We start from the raw sequence: 22,988 nt of genomic DNA on the forward strand, positions 1-22,988 counted from the left end.
CGGAGCGCTTCGGCGCGGTAGGTCGGCGGCTGCTCGCCCCTCCCACGCCAGAGCGGGGGCACCCGGGGCCTAGCGCCGCCACGTGACTCCTTCCCGCCGCTACAGGTTCGCCCGCGCAGTGACAGGCCGGCCGCGTGCAGTCTGGCTCCCCTGGCGCGGGAGGGGCGGCGGCGTCCGGCCCGCCCGAAACGGAGCCCCGTGGGCGCCCAGGGCCGTGCAGGCTAGCGCACAAGGCACCAACACGAGCTTTCCGTTGCTTCCACAGAGGGCCACGCTAGCTGGATCCTGCCCGCGTGGAATGCCGCCCCGGCTGCAGAGAGGAGCAGGACCTGAGAAATTGGCTGCTGTAGTTGAGGTTTGTTCTGTGCTGCCGTTTCTGTTTTCCAGGGAGTGATCACACGTTGTCTCCTTACCTAAGAAAGACTTTTATGAGCTTCCTTGCTTTTTTCTTCCTTCTTCCTAGTCGTTTTGATTGTGATATTGTACATTCTGCAGATAACTTACAGGCTTCCCTTCTCATGCTTTACCAAGGCAGCAGTGCCTGCAAAAATGCCTTCTTGAGATGTCTTTCCTTTTACAGCCAGATAGAGTGAGCTTTCTGCACTGGTCGGCTGTGGCTCTACTGCTGTTCATACAAATGTTGAATTATAAAACTGAGTATATGTTGATATTGCTATTATTTAGCATCCCTGCAAGTTGTGATGGGCTTCTAAAGTGCAGTACGTAAAGTAGCACTTGTTATACTACTCAGGACTTAGGAAATTCAGGAGTAGGTGCTCCACCCCCTTGTGTGCTTACAGCACACAATCCAGTGTATAGGGGAGTGACCGTGCGCCTGTGCTTGGCACTGGTGAAGGCCACACCTCAAATACTGTGTTCAGTTTTGGGCCCCTCACTACAAGAAAGACATTCAGGTGCTGGTGTGCATCCAAAGAAGAGCAGCAAAGTTGGTGAAGGGTCTAGACCACAAGACTTCTGAGGAGCAGCTGAGGGAACTGGAGTCGTTTAGTCTGGAGAAAAGGAGGCTGAGGGGAGACCACATCACATCCTACAATTCCCAAAAAGGAGATTGTAGTGAGGTGGGTGTAGGTCTCTTCTCCCAAGTAGCAAGGGATAGGGTGAGAGGAAATTGTTTCAAATTGTGTCATGGGAAGTTTAGGTTGGATATTAGGAAAAAATTCTTCCCTGAAAGGGCTGTCAAGCATTGGAACAGGCTGCCCAATGAGGTGGCAGAGTCACCATCCCTGGAGATATTTAAAAGAGGTGTAGATGTGGCACTTACAGATATGGTTTAGTGGTGGACTTGGAAATGTTAGGTTTATGGTTGGAGTCAATCTTAAAGGTCTTTTCCAACCTAAACGATTCTATGATTCCTTCTGCCTGTATGGAGATACACAGGAGTAGGGTTCTAACTGGAAGAGGATAGGTAGGATACAGTATTGTCTTGTGAGAGCCATGGTGTTGCACAGATAAGTAACTTCCAATATTTTAGAAGCTACTCGCTGAAATCAGGTAATACAGAGGGAGAATCTGAAACTCTTGACACCGTAGTTTTTCTTTTCCCTGCACATTATGTTTGCTTTGTCTTTTGATTCAGTTCTGCTGCTAATTAGTTAACTATCCCAGCCATAGGGGCTACCAGCTTCAGTTCTCCACCCAGCTCAGGTAAATATTAACTCTATCCTGGCCAGAACCAGGACATACCCATTTGTACCCGCTTAGGGATTCATTGCAATAATGTGCAAAGATGAGCAAGACGGGGTGGTTGTTTTGGGTAGATAGCATACAGCCAGTAATTTTTTTTTCTAGAGACAGAAGAGTGTCACTGCAGTCGGTCTGTTTTTCAGAAGGGAACATCCGTAGGCATACACTAGCTACTGAGAAAACTGGCCAGTGGTCTGTGGTCTCACTTTTGTAGCTGACAGCTCCTATTGTTTTTGAAGAATGCATTTTCTGAAAGAGATGTGTTTGTAGAGGATGACGTGCCAGGGTAAATGACACCCTCCCAACATCAGCACCCAGATCATTAAATTTGATTCAGTATTCAACAAGGCAGTAGTGTAAGTGAGCAGAACACAGGGTTGCTTTGCTTGCGGGAGCCTGCACAGAGTCTGGATAACCTCATAAACACTTGGAACTGAGATGAAGGCACAAAACCCCTATCTGTTGGGTGGAGTTATGTTGCATGTGTTTAAGCATTAGATACACTGCAGTATACTTATGAGTAGAGGGAATATTAAAGTGCAGTAAAGATAACTCAGAACACAGTGACTTAAGGTGTCTAACTATGAAAAGAGCTTTGAAAAATTCTTATTTACTGTCCTAACTACATTTTTAAAAAATTCTGCATCTTAGTATTGTTGATCTAGAAGTGTGCCATTTATTACAGATATTCTCAAAGAGTTGTTGAACTCATGAGGAATTGTTAAATAGACAAATTCTTTGTCCAGAGTAGACTGTCAAAGTCTCCGTTTAGTTTCTTGCTAAAAGGGATTCTTAATAGGAAACTATAACATCATTGAGTTATACTTAATAGATGCTAGATTCCATCAACCTTCCACTAAAAAGTCCTTCACTTCATAATTCCTTACTAGTTTTCAAACAAATAAGGATCCCGGTGTGTTCTTTATTTACATATTTCATTTGACTCTCTCTGTTATTTTTTATTTCATGCCTTTGCAGCAAGGAAGGCTAATGATAGTCTGAGTACTGAATAGAAGGGCACGATACTTATAGCAGAAGGACCTTTCAGTACCTGAAGGGGGCTTTTAGGAAAGATGGGGAGAAACTTCTTAGAAGGACCTGTTATAATAGAACAAGGGATAATGGTTTTAAACTAGAGAGAGGTAGATTTAGTCTAGATAGAAGGAAGAAATTTTTTACAATGAGGGTGGTGAAACACTGGATCAGGTTGCCCAGAGAGGTGGTGGGTGCCCCATCCCTGTAAATGTTCAGGTCCAGGTTGGACAGGGCTCTGAGCAACCTGATCTGGTTGGAGATATCCATTGCAGGGGAATTGGACTCATTGACCTTTAAAGGTCCCTTCCAACCCCAACTATTCTATGGTTCTATCATTGCTGGCTCATGGTCAATTCATTGTCCAGCAGAACCCTCAGCTTTCCAACTGGCTGGCCCCCAGGCTGTATAGGTGCATGGGGTTATTCCTCACCAGATGCAGGACTTTACATTTTTCTGTCTTGAGCTTCATGAGATTACTAGATTGTTTCCATTAAAACCAGAGTGATTTAGTGAATCCAATAACTGTTTGCCATTCGCATCAGTAAAGACAGTCAGAGAATGATGGAAATGTATACCTGATCAGGCTTCCAAAAAGGCTGAAGTGACTGGAATATTGTTGTTACGGAGTATAAATAGGAAGACAGTAGCTGACATTAGGACAAAGCTTCATTGCACTGGAACTTAGGGTTTCTGATGGCAAATGTCTTGCGTAGCACCTCCTGAACTGTAGACATGCTTCTGAGTATAGTAACAGTTTTGGGTGGTTGCTGCTTCCTGTTACAAATTCCAGCTGTTCCTGCAGTTTGTAGGTGAGTCTGAAATATTACCTTAAAAGTGCCTGTAAACATTCATTCTTATTAAGCTTTTACAGATATTTTGGGTTTTAAGGCTATATTTTCTTATTTGAATTTGAATGGAGTCTGTTGTATTAGTTATAGATTTTCATTGAAGTCTTTTTAAGAGCATTTACAGTAATACTGAACATTGCAAATGGTTTATACAGGGCTAACTGTGCACCCTTCAATGCATACACCTCTGCCTTTGATTCAAAAGGTAAATGTAGCAGATCGTGTTGTACAAAGAGCCCTTGTAAGGTCTTTATTGCAGAAAGGCCAGTAATATTCAGATTTGAGGTTTCAGTAAGTTTTAGTTTGTTTCTAAAGCAAGTATGAAAATAGGGGGTTTTTATATAACTCTCAAGATGCAATTGAGGAACGTGAACTGTACCTACAAAGATATATATATATATAGATATGTATATAGCCTTCAAAAATAGGAACCCACAGTTGTTGTACAAATAGACACGGGAAAGATAGGCATGGAAATCAAATTATTCTAGCCTGGATTAAACTGGAATTCAAATCAGCACCCAGGTTTCAGAGGAGATCAAAAATTCCTCTGGAGTCCTTTTCAAGCTGTAAAGTAGGCCCCTTTTATTTAGAAGATCATCTTTGAAATGTTAGTTCTGAATTTTTTATATTTATTGTTTGTATACTGTATACCAAATATACAGGGTAGAACCTCAGGGTTCTGTGGAAATAAGTTTATTCATCTGAAGGAAAGCTGCATCTGAAAGAAAGACTTTCTGAATCACATTTTAATTTTTATGTTTCATCAAGGTAGACTACGTCCATACTCACTTACTGAGTCCCTGCATGATATTTCTCATAAATCAGTTCCTCCGATTGTCTAGGCAAGCATCTTTGGTGTGTGCCATGGCTCTTGTGTGGCTTGTGTCTTGAAACTACTTTTCCATAGAAATAAGAATGATGGTGGCAGGATAGTTTGTGTGATCCTGGGTCTTGTCTTGTTACGGAGTTGGGCCATGATGAATTAGACACAGTCTTTGGACTGAGAACTTAAAAGTCCTTTTGAGCCTAGTAGTCTATTGTAGCTAGCATATACTCTGCTTTTCCTTTCTAAAATGCAGCATTTTCAGAGGGTGGTCCGTTTTCTTTCTTTGTGAAGCTAGTTGTAAGTGTTGCTATTTCACAGTACACTGATGGTGACAAAGACTTGCATTCAGAAATTGTGACTCTGAAGGTGGTTCTAAAGGTGGCTGAAATCTACCTTTAGCCTAAATCTTACTGAACTCACTAGTGTTTGATAAGAACAGATAATCTTTCTCTCTCTTCTAAATTCCTGTTCATTTTTGCTAAAAGGGAAAAACGTTTCCCTTCATTTCCATCTATGAAACCAGGACATTTTCTGCATTTATTTTAGGTGTATACAGGTTTCTACATTGATCCCCAAATCCATGTTATGTAGACTGTAATCTTTTTGACTCATTGTTAAGATTAAAATTTACCCATTTTGGGCACTATTAAATTGCTAGAAGCTTTCAGTTAGTCATTTGGGGAACTGACATGCATTTAACTATATGAGTAGGGACTGTCTGAAGGTACCTTGGAGAAGAGAGAGAGAGCAGCCCTGAGGAGAAGGACTTGGGAGTGCTGGTGGATGAGAAGCTCAACATGAGCCAGCAATGCGCCCTTGCGGCCCAGAAAGCCAGCCGCATCCTGGGCTGCATCAAGAGGAGCGTGGCCAGCAGGTCGAGGGAGGTGATTCTCCCCCTCTACTCTGCCCTGGTGAGACCCCACCTGCAGCACTGTGTCCAGTTCTGGAGCCCCCAACACAAGAAGGACATGGACCAGTTGGAGAAGGTCCAGAGGAGGGCCACGAAGATGATAAGAGGGCTGGAGCACCTCTCTTATGAGGACAGGCTGAGAGAGTTGGGGCTGTTCAGCCTGGAGAAGAGGAGGCTCCGGGGAGACCTGATAGTGGTCTTCCAGTACCTCAAGGGGGCCTACAAGAAAGATGGGGAGAGGCTGTTCAGTAGAGCCTGTTGCAATAGGACGAGGGGCAATGGTTTTAAAATAGAGGGGGGTAGATTTAGATTGGAAATTAGGAAAAAATTTTTTACGATGAGAGTTATAGAACACTGGAACAGGTTGCCCAGAAAGGTGGTGGGTGCCCCATCCCTGGAAACATTCAAGGCCAGGCTGGATGAGGCTCTGAGCAACCTGATCTAGTCAGGGATGTCCCTGTTCCTTGCAGGGGGGTTGGACTAGATGACCTTTGAAGGTCCCTTCCAACCCTAACCATTCTATGATTCTATGATTCTAAAATGATGACTAATTTGAAAGCAGGGGGCAGGGCGAGGAAGGGTTGCAGAAGATAACAAGGTTGATAGGTTAGGCAACTCTGGGGTGAGACGTAAGGAAAAGGAATGTGTCACTGGTCAGCATGGTATATGTATTTAGATATTCACCTACGATGTATTGATGCTGATGAGTGCTTTTGAGAGGCCCACTGGAGAGTATAAATTATGCTGGGACTTGCACTATAATTTTTGTGTACTCAGATTTGGAAAATCATTTGAGGCCAGATTTCACTGTTTTATTTTAAACCAGAGGAAATTAGTATAAACAAGTGAACTGGATCCCTTTAGTAATTGTAGTATTCTGAAATTATATGTAGATATGCTTCATGTAGCTAAATAAAACTTGATTTATTTCAAAAGTCAAATTATTAGTTCTGCTTCTGATTTGCAGTGATGGTTACTGATGGAAGTAAGCCTCTTCTTTCTTTAGATCACTTGGGGTTAGGAAATACAGTTCTCTTCTGATGACCTAAGGAAAGATATATAAGAACTACTGATAATATTTTATTTTCGTTAACTTAGTCTACTTCAGATATAATTCATGCAACATTTGGGTTTTTGAAAGGTCTCTCATCTGGCAAAACCCTTTATATAATCCAGAAACATGAAAAAGTGAGAGAGCATTACAGGAAGTTTGTCTCATGACTTCCAGACAAGCAAGTCATCTAGAGTGACTAAGGGAAAATCATACTTTACGTCCAGTTCACGTGTTACATCTTCCTCAGTCTCACGTAGACAATGTACTGTGGTTTAGTTAATAGATATATTTTAAAATAATTAAATGCCTTGCTAGCAGAACTTATTTATCTGTGCTGCATGACCTCAGGTTGCTGTTAGCCTAAGTTTGTTTTACAGGCTTTTTTAAAGTTTTTCACATGATGCAGTGGGAGTTAGGAGAGAATAGGAAGTTGGTTCCGTGTTTGCTCCCATTCCTAACAGCTGGGACCGAGACTCTCCTTCCTGATCTGCACTAGGGAGAAATTGTTTACTACTAAACAGTCTGGTAAACAAAATGTATAGCAAGACAGGAGAACTAGAAAATGAGATTTGAGAGTATGAAATAAAAGTTAGTTGTGTTTTGGAAGAGGGAGTGTTACTAAAAGAGATCGGGGCTACAAAGGAGGGTGCACATGCTCACACAATGCAAAGGAGGGGCCGCTGTATGTTAACGGCAAGGATGAAATGGGGAAGATACGAGAATATGATACCAGATGCCTGGAAGTGAGTACGGCGAGAGGAACCGGGAAGCGCTGCTCTGCTGAGCAAGAAGAGGGGCAGTGAGGCGAACGAGCGCTCCCGCACAGAGCTAGGGCCGGAGCAGGAAGCAGCTGCAAGCCGAGAGCCCCGGCGCTGGGGCTGGGCGGGGCGCGGGCCCGGGGAGGGTGAACACGTGCCTGGGGGCGGAGCGCTGGCCGGCAGAGCGCTGATTGGGCACGAGCGGTGCCCGCCGCGAGGCCCGCCTGGGGCGAACGGTGGGGCGGGCGGCAGGGGCCGCGGTTCCCATGGAGACAGGCCCGCCTGTCGGCTGAGCGTTGCGCGCCGCGGTTCCTGTGAGGCGCGGCCTACAGCTCTGGGCGGAAGGACGGGCAGATTCGTGCCGGGAGGAACCTGAGCTGCGGCTGGACAACTCCGCGGGCGTCGTCAGAAGGCACAGCGGCCGCATAGCATCCCGTTGTGCCGCAGCTTGTCCTTCAGAGCTCCAGATGCAGCGCATCTTGCGCCCTTTTCTCTCTCTGGGGACCCACTGTCTTTCTGCACTCTTCCTGCTGCTAAGTGTCCTCTGTGTGCTGCGTCTGAATCCCAAGCGTTATGTGCTCCTCTCTGTTGCCTTGCTCTAAGAGACTTGGCCTCAGCAGTCTGCCTGCTCTTCTGCCTCGAAGCACCTGGCTGTCTGGGCCCTCCATGGGACTTCTCACCCCTCCTCCTGGGATTCGCTTCATGCCTGCTGGTTGTTCCACTGACGGTGTTTTCTTTCACTCCTGCTTGATTGTGTCTTTCTCTACGTCTTTGCATTCAAGTTGTACAAACCTCTAGTCCTGTGGGATACTTGATCTCTGGCTTGCCAGTAGCATTCCCTTCTTCCATCCACGTGGCTGTCTCTTCCTACTGTCCCTGAGGATATTTGCTCTAGGGACTCAGTGTCAGTGTTCTTCATGGTTTATTGCTCCCTATTTATGTTCCTGGATGTTCTCTAGAATATGTACCTATTTCTCAGTCCCAGGGGCAATTGTTTCTTCCCACTGTTCCTTGTCTTTTACTTATGCGGTCTCGTATGCCACATACTCTTCTGTCTGTCCTGCATAGTGGGAGAGCCGACATCAGGATATCAGGTACCCTGCAGCATAGCCCACTCCATACTTTGCCAGAGATGTGTCTCTGCTCAGTACCTAATATCCCTGTTTTCTCTTGGATGTTAATGGTCCTTATCCTATCCCCCAGCTTCTGCTATATTTTATCTGTTCTGATCAGATTGTATAATGCAAATATGTATTTGCTGTTTTAGTCATGCTATCTTGTATCACCAATTGTCTTTTTTTTTTTTTTCTTTCTTGGAACTGTGTGGATATGTTGACAGGATTTCCTTTTTTATTATTATTTTTTTATTTTCAACAATGGTGTGGCACAACAGTGTAGCTGTGGCCTATGCTGATTGTTTGTCACATCATGACTTGCAGCACATAGCAAAACAGCTGTGCTAGTAATCAGGTGGTCTTGATTCTGTCTGTTACTGCTTCATCAATTAAGACAGTTGTGGCTAGAGATATCTAATTGATACTGACTGTAGCATTTTCTTTTTCATCATATTTTCTGTAGTTTCAAAAGGAAGAGAAGCAATCCCAGTTTATTAGCTCTGCTGGTCTGTTATGCACATGTTATTCTTGGTGCAATAAGGATATGTTATAAGGATAGAAAGGAAGAAAGAAGCAAGTGCAGCTTCTTTATACTTTGAACAAGATTTTAAAGCTTTACACCTCTTTGACAAGTAGGGGTTGTATGGAAGTCTGAAGGTTCTCTAGTATTACTCTGAGATGTTCTTCAACATCACTTTGTTCTCCTTATTTGGTTGAAAAGTGACTACTTCAAATATGGCATCTAACTTCTTGTTGTTGAAGTACCACTTTAGTAGTAACAGTTGCAAAATCTTCACCAACCACATTCAGTTGTGTGTGATTTACAGCCAAGCCATCATTTCCCTTTGGTAAAGAGGCTGATATGAGTCCCATTAGGCGCTTATGTGGGTGAACAGGAGTAACTATTAATCACATCTTTCTGGATATGCTTGAAATAAGTGCTCAGACTGTAATAGCTACCTTTGCTTTTCTGGTTCTATGGACAAGCTGTACTTGTCGTAAGATGTCTCTTACTATATGTATGCTGTTTCCTAAGTAATCTTTTAATGTCGTTATATATAGGTTTACTAGTCTTCTTTTGACTGTAAGACATTCAGGCAATTGGTGCAATTTATATTTAAAATTACGCTGTTATCTCCATCTTGGTCCTTATTGAAACTAACTTGCAATTAATAAACACTGCTGCTGTCAACGGCAAAATGCTCCCTTCTCTATTAAATAGCATTTGTAAGAAATACATGTCTTTGTGATGAAAAGCGATATTTTAAAATTACAGGAAGACTCATTCATTCATATTTTTATATTAAATGAATGATTCCTATGTTATATGTAGCCAAAACTCACCTAAGGCACCATTTCCAATTTACTAGTGCTGTTAAATTGAGATGTATGGAGATAGGGAGGAAGGTTGTTTTTATGAGAAACTGTGTGGTGCCTTTTAATTTTAAGATAAGTATAGAGAGAGATTATAGAAGAAGTATAATTTTTCTTAACCACATCTTTCCAAGAAAAATTGTTACTTCAGTTTGATGATTTCAAGGAAGTAATAGGCTGGAGCTGTGGTCGTGGTTTTGATTCCTTACACAAAGGTCTTGTCTAATAATATATTGCTAATTTTAGCTAATGAAGCATACGTCAGGTTTTTAAAAGGCACTTACAAAAGTATTTTGATACCTTAATGGGTATAGACTGAGCATAGTTTTATTTCAGTGCCTTGAATCCAGAAAACATCTCATAGGCATTTTTTATCTTTAATGTATTTATGATAGGGGTAGAGGGGGGAAGGAAGTCAGATTTAGTTAATCTTTTTAACTATGGTAGCCATCAGATGCGTTTGGAGCAACAGTATCTGAAAGGAAGATGTAGAAAGAACAAATCTTTTTTAGTGTTGCATGTTGTAGGCAGGGAGGCAGTACTGTGAATATCCGTGACAGTGACTTTTACAAAAAACATCTATTTCTGCTTACCCAAATGAAGAAGATACTACTTATACTATTTTCTACATGGTAGCACAACTTGAAGATTACCAACATGAAGCTGAATATGAAGAGAAAAAACAATTTTATTTTAATTGCCTTAGGGATAAATGTGAAATCTAGGCCAGCAGAATTGAAAGACCGCCAGATCATTGTGTCCTCTAGCAGTGTTTGTTACTCAGTGTACCTGGGAAGAGCAAGCTTGTATTTCTTTATATTTGTTGCATGCAATGGTGAGTGACTCATTTTTTGATCGCAGAGAATTAGAGTTGTCTAGCTTGTTTGTGAAGAAAAATATTATTCAAATTGTGGCATCCTTTAGCATGGAGATATTGCATCATGTTTGCTGATCTGGCAGTCGCTCTTTCATTTTAAGAGATTAAAGAGCCACTATTTGAAAGGCATGCTTGTCTGATTTGTTCTCTGCATCCCTGTGCTTACCAGATGGGATTATCTGTAACCACTGACACAGAATGATACTGTACAGTGACTGTATTGACTCCAGACATTTGGGAAAAAAATCTCTGGAGAGATCTGAGCAGAAATTACCTTTTTAAAAATTTTTATTTTTTTTTTAAGCAACCATGGTGCTTAGAAATAATGTTTTTCTTCTACAGAGTTTGTAATTAGATATGAGGAAAATATGGAGAATAAACAATAGGAAGAGATGGAAGTGGAGCAGGTAAAGGGTTTTGCCAGTAAAAGCACGAACTCTGTTGTTTATTTTCTTTCTAGTTTTAAAGATACAGTTATTATGTTACTGAAATACAGCTATTTCCTCATACTAGTTGGCCTTTCTGAAAAGTAACTTCAGGGTGGATTTAACTGTGAACAGAACAGTAGCTTTGTAGTCCCATGAGTAATTGTGGGAGGAAAAGACAAAAGTGACACAACAGTTAATATTGTTGATATAAGAGAAGGCTGGACTGTGTCTTGACTTGCCATAAATGTCTTCAAGAAAAGAGAAATGTGTGTGCAGTTTACAGTGACTAAATCTTTTTATATCTCTTATTTTCAATCTGTATAAAGAAAGGAGAAAATTATGTTTTCCCAACATAAAATTTAGTGGCATTTCATAACTAATTCGGAAAGTCTTATCTCTGGACAATGCAGGACTCAAAAGTAAATTCTGTTTCTAGAAGTGGCCAGTGCCTGATGGTCCAGGAAACGTTACAATTTAAATTTAAAATTTGCTGTTACTTGTCAGCTATGCAGTAGATTGGAAGTGACGAGATACTTGATTTGTATTAGTTATCAGTCTTAACTGTCTTCTGTCAGCTACTGTTTCAGATTTATAGCACTGTTACAAATGGAGAAAGAACTGAACTATCTCCTCCAGTGGAAAGAAAAAGAAGGAAAAGATCTACATGCTTGCCAGTTCCAATGTCAAAAGAAAATGCTGCAAGATGTCAAAAAGCAACTACAAGATATGCATGAAAAATTTAACAAATTGAAAGAAGATTTTGTCTATAACCTAAGAATTTTAGAAGAGAGAGATAAAGAGTTGGAACACTATGATGTCACAGTCACTCATCTGAAAACATCTGAAAATGCTGAACAGGCAGAGATGAGTCATCTTAGAGTACAACTGGGTAAAGCAGAGCAAATGCTTTTCAAGGAAAGAAGAAAAAGACACAAACTTCATTATCATTATCGACAACACATCAAGGAACATAAATTGGAGCTGGAAAGGTTTTGCAGGTGAGATGTGACTTTCTTCGAATAGTATGCAGAAAAAAGATAAATTTAGCTGCTCTAAGACATATATTTGGATTGGGATAAAGCAGTAACATCACTTATACTGTAGAGAGCACTTTGATCATGGAGATACGATTACCTGTTCCGACAGAGAAACACCTAGAATGTGAACAGAGTCAAGGCTAGCAGAAGTGACCTGGGCTATCTTTACACCTCCTATATCTTGGTTTCCACAGTGACTTGTCTGATTTCTGGCAGCATGTTAGAGAAAGGATAGCATTAAGTGAAAGTGAGGATGCTCTTAAATGTACAGCGTGTCCCTACATAATTTACATAGGTGTATGTTGAGGAGACAGTATGACTGGGTGAGGATGGTATGATTGTAAGGGAAATGTAGCGTGGGGAACAGAAAAGGAAATACTTTTTCCTTGGGCGCTGAAACACCTCCGGGAAATGAGATGAATCTGAAAGTATTATGATATGTTTCTCATCTGTTATATCAATATATTTTTGTCTTCTGTGTACACGAGGAGCCAAGTGATAATGGTATCAACCATTGTCAATAATATTATCTAAGTTTACTAGACATTAGTTGCTATATTGTGCTGTGGATTCAACACAAACGATTCAGCTTTTCAACTATATTAAGCCATTGCAAGCTAATCGTATAATAGGAGTTGGGTTTGTGCACTCTTAAATACATTTTATCCTACCTTCTCTGATAGGCCTGTGTGAAAGAAAGAAGTCTGTTGAGGCATATCCAGTCACAGGGCCAAGATTTATGACTGATACAACTAATTAAAAGATGAAGATAGCTAAAGCAATGCACTTGTTTAGTTTGGCCATTTTCACTAATTTTTATTATTCTCTATAGACTTCTAAACCTTGGGGGCTGGAGAGATAAATGCTTATTTCTCAATATCTGTCTCCACATTGTTCTCGTTTAATATAAATACTGTTTTCAGATACAAGAGTATTTTTGGGATTATTCTCTGTTTAAAATCATAACTTATGTGAAGTATTGTGAGTCGGACTGCATTTATAATGTGGAAATGGCTGGACAACTCTTAAATAACTTTTTTTTTTTTTAGTTGTTGAAAGTGGTCCGGACATGGATCTGTAATTCCTCAAAGGTCACAATTGATTGATGTTACAGTGCTTTTAGAGCACACGCACATTAATTTAAAGCCAGTTCAGGAGTTTTATATGGAGCATATCCTTTGGGAATGGAAGGAGAATTTTGAGTCTTTTATACCCAGCATTGCCTCTTTGCCAGGGTGAGCTGGATACTGATCACTGAACAGTACTGCAATTATTCTTCTGACCTGCCTTGTGCTGGAGAGCTGTGGAATGAACAAGGGAGGTATAAAAGTGTGCGTCTAGACTACACTGAGATGACACTTCGGTTAGACTTTATTTGTATGCGTAAGTGTTGGCTATAGAATTCAGATAAATTCAGGTAAAACGAATTGCAGAACCACACAATACCAATCCACAGGCCTGTTGAGTCTTGCAGGGATTAATCCAATGCTTGAAAAGGTTCAGTGTATCATTAGAGAACTTACTGGTCACAGTAGCAGTATCAGCTTTTTGAATTTGTTTAAAATGCTGGCCTTACTGGTATTCTTCCACTGTATGTCAGAGAAACTTTTTTTGTTGATAGCAAATAAAAATACTGGGAGGAGGAGAGGAAAATATATGGAGCTGTTTCTATTTTTAAATGTATATAAAAGCTCAGATTTCTACTGGGCAGCTCTTGTTCTGCAATTTCTTTTTATATAACTGAAATTCTTGAGTGGAAGAGGAACTCATACTTACGTGGAAGTCTTGCACTACTTTTCATCAGGTCCTTGATATTTCATATGCAACTAACTTTTGAGGTACAGTTTTGAGAAATGGCATATACTGTTATGATTGGTTTCAACTGACTTATGAGAAAAAGTTTTATGGTGGCTGTTTCTTTAGGAAATTACACCATCTTCTATCTATAGTTATGTGCTATTGTTAAAAAAATTTTGCATAGTATGCCTCATTAGGTCACCAGAGATGCTCTTTAATGTAGATTTGTTTTATTTTTTGTTTACAGCTCTAGGAACAGTCACCTAGATCATCAGCATGAGGAGTATGTGAACCTGAAACATCACATGGAGAGAAAAATCCAAGAACTGGAAGAAGAGCTTGCTTGTGAAAATCAGGTATAAGGGTATAGAGAAACAATGATGTGTTGCTGCGATGCCATCTAGCAATCCTTTCTTCTTTTTTTTTTTTTTTTTTTTTTAAATGAGAATGTTCTGGTTTAACATTGCTGTAGCTGTATAAGCTTTTTTTTTTTCCTTAAACTGATGAGATTTGCAATGACAGTTTAGAAAATTATGCATTACTTCTGTAGTAGTTGTTGCTTTGCTTGCCTGGCAGCGGCCCCTTGTAAGGAACTGTTAAGAATATGTTTAGTAATCTGAGATTGTGTAAGATGACTTTATGTAGACAGCACACTGCTAAATTTGTTAACCTTGAAACTGTGGGAAAGGTCAGCATCTAGAAAGCAGAGGCAGCCTTAGGCAAGATGGGTTCATGTACATTGTTTGTCATACTACTAATTACAAGATTTTTTTTTTCCCCCCTTCTGCTTCTTATATTGCTATCCTTTAATCGTAAAAGGATGATCTCTCTAACAGTGAAATCTGACCTTCAACTGTGATACCTTAAAAGGGCATTATACCATCTCTACATATAGTACAACCTTTAAAGAACAACAGAACTTTCCTTCTTTGTTTTTGTATAAAGATGGACCCAGGTCCTGCACCTGGGTCGTGACAATCCCAGGCACAAATACAGGCTGGGCGGAGAATGGATCAAGAGCAGTCCTGAGGAGAGGGACTTGGGAGTGCTGGTGGATGAGAAGCTCAACATGAGCCGGCAATGTGCTCGTGGCCCAGAAAGCCAACCGCATCCTGGGCTGCATCCAGAGGAGCATGGCCAGCAGGTCGAGGGAGGTGATTCTCCCCCTCTACTCTGCCCTGGTGAGACCCCACCTGCAGCACTGTGTCCAGTTCTGGAGCCCCCAACACAAGAAGGACATGGACCAGTTGGAGAAGGTCCAGAGGAGGGCCACGAAGATGATAAAAGGGCTGGAGCACCTCTCTTATGAGGACAGGCTGAGAGAGTTGGGGCTGTTCAGCCTGGAGAAGAGGAGGCTCCAGGGAGACTTCATAACAGTCTTCCAGTACCTTAAGGGGGCCTACGAGAAAGATGGGGAGAGGCTGTTCAGTAGAGCCTGTTGCAATAGGACGAGGGGTAATGGTTTTAAAATAGAGGGGGGTAGATTTAGATTGGATATTAGGAAAAAATTTTTTACGATGAGAGTTATAGAACACTGGAACAGGTTGCCCAGAGAGGTGGTGGGTGCCCCATCCCTGGAAACATTCAAGGCCAGGCTGGATGAGGCTCTGAGCAACCTGATCTAGTCGAGGATGTCCCTGTTCCTTGCAAGGGGGTTGGACTAGATGACCTTTGAAGGTCCCTTCCAACTCTAACCGTTCTGTGGTTCTATGGTTAAAATTACTTTTAATTATTTACACATAAATGCATTTAATAATTAGAATGGTTGAACTTTGGCCTGTCAACCAAACCAATATATAATATAGACGGAAGTGGTGAAAAGATTATTAAGCAATTACATCTTGCACCCAACACCTGCCAGTCCAAATATCACTGCCCTTAGTATAGTAGTCCTGCTAAAATAACCCATCTTCATCCAGGAGTCTTTTACCCATTGGGTTTATGAACCTATCCAAGGGAGTATGAGCACTTCTCACTTGAACAATACTTGATAACTGGCTTGATTTACAAGTTGTCTTTTGTGTGTTGTGTGGTTAAACTGTAATGATATAGCTGATTAACTGCTGTTCTGCAAGCATAAGGGCATGTTGTCTAATACACACTATTTCTCTTTCTTTTTCTCCTCAGTGTGATATCTCCATTGTTTATGATTTACAACTAAAGAAGCACATTTTACATGCTTGCCATTGGATCTCTTTGCAGTCATTCCCCTTAACTTAACACATAATATTGCATCAATTAGCCAAAGTCCCTTGTGACCTCATTCTTTTGTTTTCAAATTTTAATTGTGATTTATCAATTTAACTCCTGGAAGTAGTATCTCATAACCATTTTTTAAAACAGGCACCTGAATAGCCACTCACTGCAATACTTTGATTTCTGGAAAATTTGTGGGTCCTTTATAAAGTGTTTTTGATACACTTCTGAAACACAGATGTTGTGAAGAACGTATTTTACACTTCTTCAGTGGTGTCTTCATTGGTGTCTTTAATTTCCGTATGTTGGACTCTGAATAACTTGCAATATCTCTTTGGAAGAATTTTACACCAGAATGACCATTCTGTAGTACATGAGATTGAAATGTAGAGTCCTCGAACAACTCACTTTTGTTTTTCCAAGTATGACAAACATTATGACTGTTTTGATTATTTTCCTTTAAATTAAAATTCAGCAGCCATATGGTGGGGGGCGGGGGGAAGTCTTTTCTATAGGTTCCTGTCTCTGAGCAGTGCTCCTGTCACATTACCTCCAGTGTGGAAAACATAGTAGTATTTTTCTGACAACTTTTCAGTAAGGCTATAGTTTCTTAGCTTTTTAGCAGTTCTGCAAATATTCACTTTAAAAGTCTCTGGACTGCAGCCAAAACTTTCCCTTGGAATAGTAGTGAATTGTTTTGCTTAAACAAAAAGCTTAGACTAGTGATTACAAGTCTCTATGGTGTGCCTTTAAAGTATTTTTTGTCTGTGGTTTGTTAGTGAGCACTTTTTGTGCTTTAATACTGTTTCTATTGTTGTTCTGCAGAAATAGAGGGGAATGGTTAAATGTTTATCACCATTTATCACACTCCAGTACCTCAAGGGGGCCTACAGGAAAGACGAGGAGAGACTTCAGTAGGGCCTCTTGTGACAGGACTAGGGGTAATGGTTTCAAAATAGAGGGGGGTAGATTTAGATTAGATATTAGGGATAAATTTTTTATGCTGAGGGTTGTAGAACACTGGCCCAGGTTGCCCAGAGAGGTGGTGGGTGCCCCATCCCTGGAAACGTTCAAGGCTGGGTTGGATGAGGCTCTGAGCAACCTGATCTAGTCGAGGATGTCCCTGCTTCTTGCAGGGGGGTTGGACTAGATGACCTTTGAAGGTCCTTTCCAACCCAAAATATTCTATGATTCTATTAATTCCATATATATATATGTGTGTGTATGTATAAGAAGATGGATGTCCTAACTGTTTGCAGGAGATTGTACATAATAATCATAAGAATCAATAATCAAAATATTATTAATCTGTTTATAATATAAATTTAACTTTGTGAAAGTTGGTCTGCTTTTCCCAACACTATCAATTGGTTTAATGTGAGGGTTTTTTCTCCCTCTACCTATACATCTTGGTTTGTTGAATTGTTAACCTACCAGTTAAACCACTGCTGAAGCATGTGAACACAAGCACCAGAAAACCATCCAAGTAATCATAGAATTCTGGAATGGTTTGAGTTGGAAGGGACCTTAAAGATCATCCCGTTCCAACCTGCCTGCCACAGGCAGGGACATCTTTCACTAGACCAGATTACTCAGAGCCCCGTCCAACCTGGCCTTGAACACTTCCGTGGATGGGGCATCTACCACTTCTCTGGGCAACCTGTTCCAGTGCCTCACCACCCTCAGTGTAAAGAGTTTCTTCCTTATATCTAACCTAAATCTATTCTCTTCCAGTTTAAAACCATGACCCCTTATCCTGTCACTACATACCCTTGTAAAAAGTTCTTCCCTGGTTTTTTTCTATGCCCACTTTAGGTACTGGCGGGCCACAATAGGAGAGGTGCTTCAGCCCTCTGATCATCTGTGTGGCCCTCCTCAGGATTCTCCAACAGGTCCATGTCCTTCTAATGTTGAGGGCTCCAGAGCTGGATGCAGTACTGCAGATGAGGTCTCACGAGAGTGGAGTAGAGGGACAGAGTCATCTCCCTTGACCTGCTGGCCACGCTTCTTTTGATACGACCCAGGATGCGGTTGGCTTTCTGGGCTAGAAGTGCATGTTGCTGGCTCATGTTGAGTTTCTCATCCACCAGCGCACCCAAGTCCTTCTCCTCAGGGCTGCTCTCAATCCATTCTCTGCCCAGCCTGTTCATGTGCTTGAGATTGTCCTGCCCCATGTGCAGGACATGGCACTTGGCCTAGTTGAACTTCATGAGGTTTGCATGATATACAGAAAACAGACTACAGGTTGCATGAAGTGAAAACTCTTCTTTCTGCTTTGACCATTGAGCGAGAACAGAAAATACAAGCAACGTTTAATCACAGTAGTTTACATGAAGAGGAGAAGCAGGTTAGATAATACAATGTCTTGACTTAAATTAATTCATTCTGAGATGACAACTTTATAGGGCTTCTTTCCACTGGTCTTCTTGTAAGCACTTCCTCTATTTCATATGTTTAATTCAAAATATAGACATATCTAGCCTGGAATACACATAGATTAGATGTCAACAGGCTTCACTGTAGCTCTGATCCATTATTCACTGGCAAAAGGAGCAAGCTGGATGTAGACAGTTGCTCTAGAACAGGACAATGTACTGTACCATCATGAAGCATCAGAATGGGAAGAATTGATTTCTGGAACATTCCTGAGGCTCTGTTAGTTGCAATTCAGGGTAGATTTTAAAGTTGTAAAGTTAAAATTTTAAGGCAATGGTCCAAAATATTAATTTGCCAGCTGTTTAGAATAATGTCTTTTATTTTAGTATAACAAACTAGTTTTCCCTTCATCGCTCCTTATTAAAATACGTGCATTTTAAAAAAGCCATTCAAAATTGCAAACATAATGCTGGTTTGAAGGCATGCTGAAGGATAATTTATTACGGGTAGAAAATTGTCTTTTGTAAAAGAATGAGAGCGAAGAGTGCGCGGCAGTGCACCCTGCTGGGCAGCTACAGGTTCTCAGCAGTGAGCCGTTAAGGATGTGTTACCAGAGCTCGCTGATAAGAAAAAGCAGTGTTAAGCAACCCTAGCAGTTTCTGAATGCAGAAAGTGTTATCAGAAAATACTTTCTGAAAACAGTTTTTATAATAAATTAGACAAAAGTAGACTGCTAGCAAAAACTTGCTATGGAGCAAGTTGTTTTCCCAGTTTCATTTAAAATTGGACTGATTAGCAAATTGATCATTCAAATACCACAAGAATCAGAGTTGAGGAGGGATTCTTCTTTCGCTGTTCACATTCACTGTTGTCTTCCACTGTTAACTGACTGTTATTGTTGTTGGAAAGACTTTGTTTTCATTGTCATGCTTTTCTTTCTGTTGTTAATATACTGTCTCTGTTTTGCAGTTTTTAGCCTGTAGGATAAGCAGTACCCATTTCAGCAAAACTATTTTTGCTTCTGATTTTTGTGGAGTGCCATTGTTTAAAAAACAAATAAGCCAAAACCCTATTATTTTGAATTAGAACCTTTTCTCTTAATTTTTCTGTACAAAATGAATTTTAAACAAGGGGAGGGGGGGATTATTAAAAGTTTAAAACTGATAACATTTTCATTAAAATGTCCATTTAAAAGAAGGAATGTTAGCTAGCCTCTGGTTCAGATGACTAAGGCAAAAAAGATTAAAGTTTAAATACTCCCTAGTAAAGTATCTTAGCATACAGGTCCTTTCTTCAAATTGGTCTTCAAAGTAGTCGTTCTTGGCCTTTAATTAAGCAGCAGAGATGCGAAACACACCAGCCTGGAAAATCTTGCTTGTAACTGGTTTTGAGTATGACTTAGGTCATGTCTGCCTAATGGGAGCATGCTAATAATACCATATAAGTACACACATAAGAAAAGATTACTTACAGTAATTCTAGATTATTATGTGATCTTCTGTCTAGATTCTTTTCCACTGACAAAAATCTGGAACAGTTCTATTTCTGGTTCAAACTGTGATGGTTTATGTGTATGTTGCAGGTTGAGATGAAGTTCTGGGCCCCAAAATTCAGAACACACCTGGGTGATGTATTGGTACCTGCTGGTGCCTTTCCCTTCACGCCTTTTCAGTCTCCCTTACCCTGTCCTCACCCGAGCACCTTTGTAGAGATTGTAAAAGCAGAGTAGACATGTGTTTTATGTGCAAGGCCTCATGGATTGCCTTTCCCTCTCAAAAGGTGGAACTGCTGCTTTGCAACAATTTAAGGTTAGGGCTGAATACAAAGAAACACTTATTGTGCTCAGAAACTTAAATTAGCAGCATGGGATACAAATATTCTAAACTAATTAGATGGTCTTTTCAAAAACATCTGGTCTGGTTGATCTGCAAATTAGGATTCATTTAGTGGCTGTAGGAGTGTATATTCCACAGTTGCAGGACTTTCTAATACTCCTGTACCGAATAGTATCTGCATTTCTTAAATGGCTGATGACAAATGTTTCCATCAGCTAGAGAGGATTTTACAGGGGTGGAATCTAAAATCTGCATTCTTTGTTTGGATGAAACCACAGTTATAATACACTGACATTGATCTAATGTAACTTCTTTAAAAATATTTGCAGTTACACTTTGAGTGAAGAAACAGCAGAAGTAAATAATGTCAGGATCCTAGTATCCTGATTCTTATATCTCATTGGTCCTGCTAGAATTTTTCACTGAAGATTGTATTGGAATTTTAAGTGACCAAGAAATGTGTTTTGAAATCAATGTCTGTGGGTTTGGGTTTTTTGGTCACATCTGTTTTTTCCTTTCTCTTCCATCCCCCAAAGTTGCACATTTGGAAGTTGAGGAGACGCATGAGAGGAAGCATTTCTGTATTTGTCCGTTTTCCTATATTTTTCCTGTTGTCAAGAATTTGATTCTAGAGCTAGCAGTCTTTGGTGTAACAGAATAAAGCAGTTCTTAAAGTTTGTGATCTAGAACATTTCACGTACTTGTCCTGATTAGGCCATCACTTTATTCACACTAGCTTTCCAAACTAAATCCATAAGGGAATCTTTAAAGGCTGTATGCAGCCCATAAAGAAAACACTGAGCAATTCCCCTTCAAAAATTTAAGAAACAGAATGATTCTGGGATATATTACTCTATAAGCAAGCTGCTCATATTTTACTAATATAAATTAGGTTTTTTTACAGTAGTCAAAAGCAGCTTTAGCAACCTGGAATTTGTCAGCCTCTTCTGTTCCAGAAGTCTGTAACAATGGCATTTGCTCATCAGTTCATACTTCCACCAAGTATAATTCCAAAAGTCAGGCTTCAAGACCTTTGTGAAGGCAGACCTTTAATGATTTTCTGGCGGATGTTCTTGTTATGTTGTTCGCTGTTAGCTTATCTGTAACTAATGTGCAAAAGGAAGATATTGCTACTTATTTTAGAATTGAAGTGCTTAGATGTTTTCTAGATGTTGTCCACTGTTCAGGTTGTCTAGATGTAATCCATACATTCCTTCCCCTTTTCCAGTTTAGCAAACAGTGCCCAGCCTCTTCCTGTTCTTGTGATAATTTGTGAACAAATTATCTCCAATGGCACTTTAAAGACTTTGTCAAGTCAGAAAGGGGACTGCTATTGAGCCAGTAAGTTCCTTAAGGAAATGAGTTGCCCATGCATGGAAGAGATAGAGGTAGCACACTTCAAAGAACAACAGTGATCCACCTCTGTGGCCATCCGCGTCCCCATCTGTGCCTCCTCCCCCATCTCAGGTTCTCATCGTAGCACTTTTTTTCCCTGGCAAATCCCCAGAATAACCAGATCTCTTTCTTTTCTTCCTATGGTTCTTTTCTCCCAAGTCTGTTAGTGGATTGAAAGTACTAGGATCTCTGTGTGATGCTGTGGAGAGAATGTGTGTTGCTCATTAATGAAGGGTTGTTATTATGTTGTACTTTTATTTTACAGATATTTCAGTACAGTGATAAATATTCCCTGAGCAAAGATATTCCTACCTTGGAAATAAAAAAGCTGCAGGAGCAGAATGCCAACCTTCACGCTGCTATTGCACAAATGAGGAAAGAAATGGAGAGTCTTGATGAGCACATGGTGTCCTCTCTTCCTCGGATGGAAAACAGACAGCTTGCAGAGCAAGGTGACAACTCTTGCCACGGAACTCTAAATTCAGTTAAGGAAGTGTAGCTGTCATGCTTACAACCCATGGTTATGTAAAGATCGTGACCGTGGGGTTCTCAGGATGCCACAATACACAAGTACACAGAGGTCTGAGATTCTGAGAATTTATTTCAAATTACTACAAAACTATTAGTAGTAAAAACAAATACACAAACACACACATTATAAGTCCCTACAAATTTACCACTAGGAAAGCAAATGTATATTTATATTGCAAGAATAAAGCAAGTCTCTGTATATTACAAGTTATTACAGGATTTTAGCTAGTGAAGCGAGTATGTAGAATCACAGAATGGTTTGGGTTGGAAGGGACCTTTAAAGATCACCTAGTCCGCACCCCCTGCCATGGGCAGGGACATCTTGCACTAGATCAGAGCGCTTAAAGCTCTGTCTGACTTGACCTTGAACACTTCCAATGATGAGGCATGCACAACTTTCCTGGGCAACCCGTTGCAGTGTCTCACCACCCTCATCGTAAAAATTTTCTTCATAGGAGAGTTACTCTAGCTCTCTGATCATTTTCATGGAGCCACGCTTTAACAGATTCACGTCTTTCTTGCAAACCTTTACCTGTGCACCTGCCCATAAATATATTATGTGAGGTGTTACTGTTACCATTATTACAGTTACCAAACTGGGAGGCTAATCAACAAAGGAAAACCAAGTCTCAGTTCAAAGGTGATCCACATCATCAAGTCCAGAGTCAGCGAGGGGTCCCCAGTGGTGGTCCATACTGTCTGGGAGATGGCATGCAGGGAAGCTCTTGCAGAGAGGCTCATTTCGGGTAGGTTTTTATACCTTTTCGATGTAGATATGTAAGTGGGCATAGGGCATCAGTTCCAGGTATAGTTGTTGCCGATTCCTGTTTTCCTGGAAGGTCAGTTTGTTATCGCAGTTTCTTTGTCCTGCACCCATAAAGCTATCTTT

The 22,988-nt window shown here is 40.7% G+C and overlaps 1 protein-coding gene across 1 annotated transcript in view; it reads left to right on the forward strand.

Moving 5' to 3' along the window:
• Positions 1–10,887: 10,887 nt before the first annotated feature.
• CCDC57 (coiled-coil domain containing 57) overlaps positions 10,888–22,988 on the forward strand; it is a 33,120-nt gene continuing 21,019 nt past the window's right edge. Inside the window, exons 1-4 of the mRNA XM_086762450.1 lie at positions 10,888–10,911; positions 11,508–11,930; positions 14,014–14,122; positions 21,834–22,020. Of these exons, the coding sequence (XP_086618576.1) occupies positions 11,539–11,930; positions 14,014–14,122; positions 21,834–22,020 (688 nt within the window). The 5' untranslated portion in view covers positions 10,888–10,911; positions 11,508–11,538. The remainder of the gene's footprint in view (positions 10,912–11,507; positions 11,931–14,013; positions 14,123–21,833; positions 22,021–22,988) is intronic.

Source organism: Chlamydotis macqueenii, chromosome 18 (assembly GCF_036417535.1).
Source record: "Chlamydotis macqueenii isolate bChlMac1 chromosome 18, bChlMac1.mat, whole genome shotgun sequence".
In the NCBI taxonomy this organism is placed as follows: Eukaryota; Metazoa; Chordata; class Aves; order Otidiformes; family Otididae; genus Chlamydotis; species Chlamydotis macqueenii.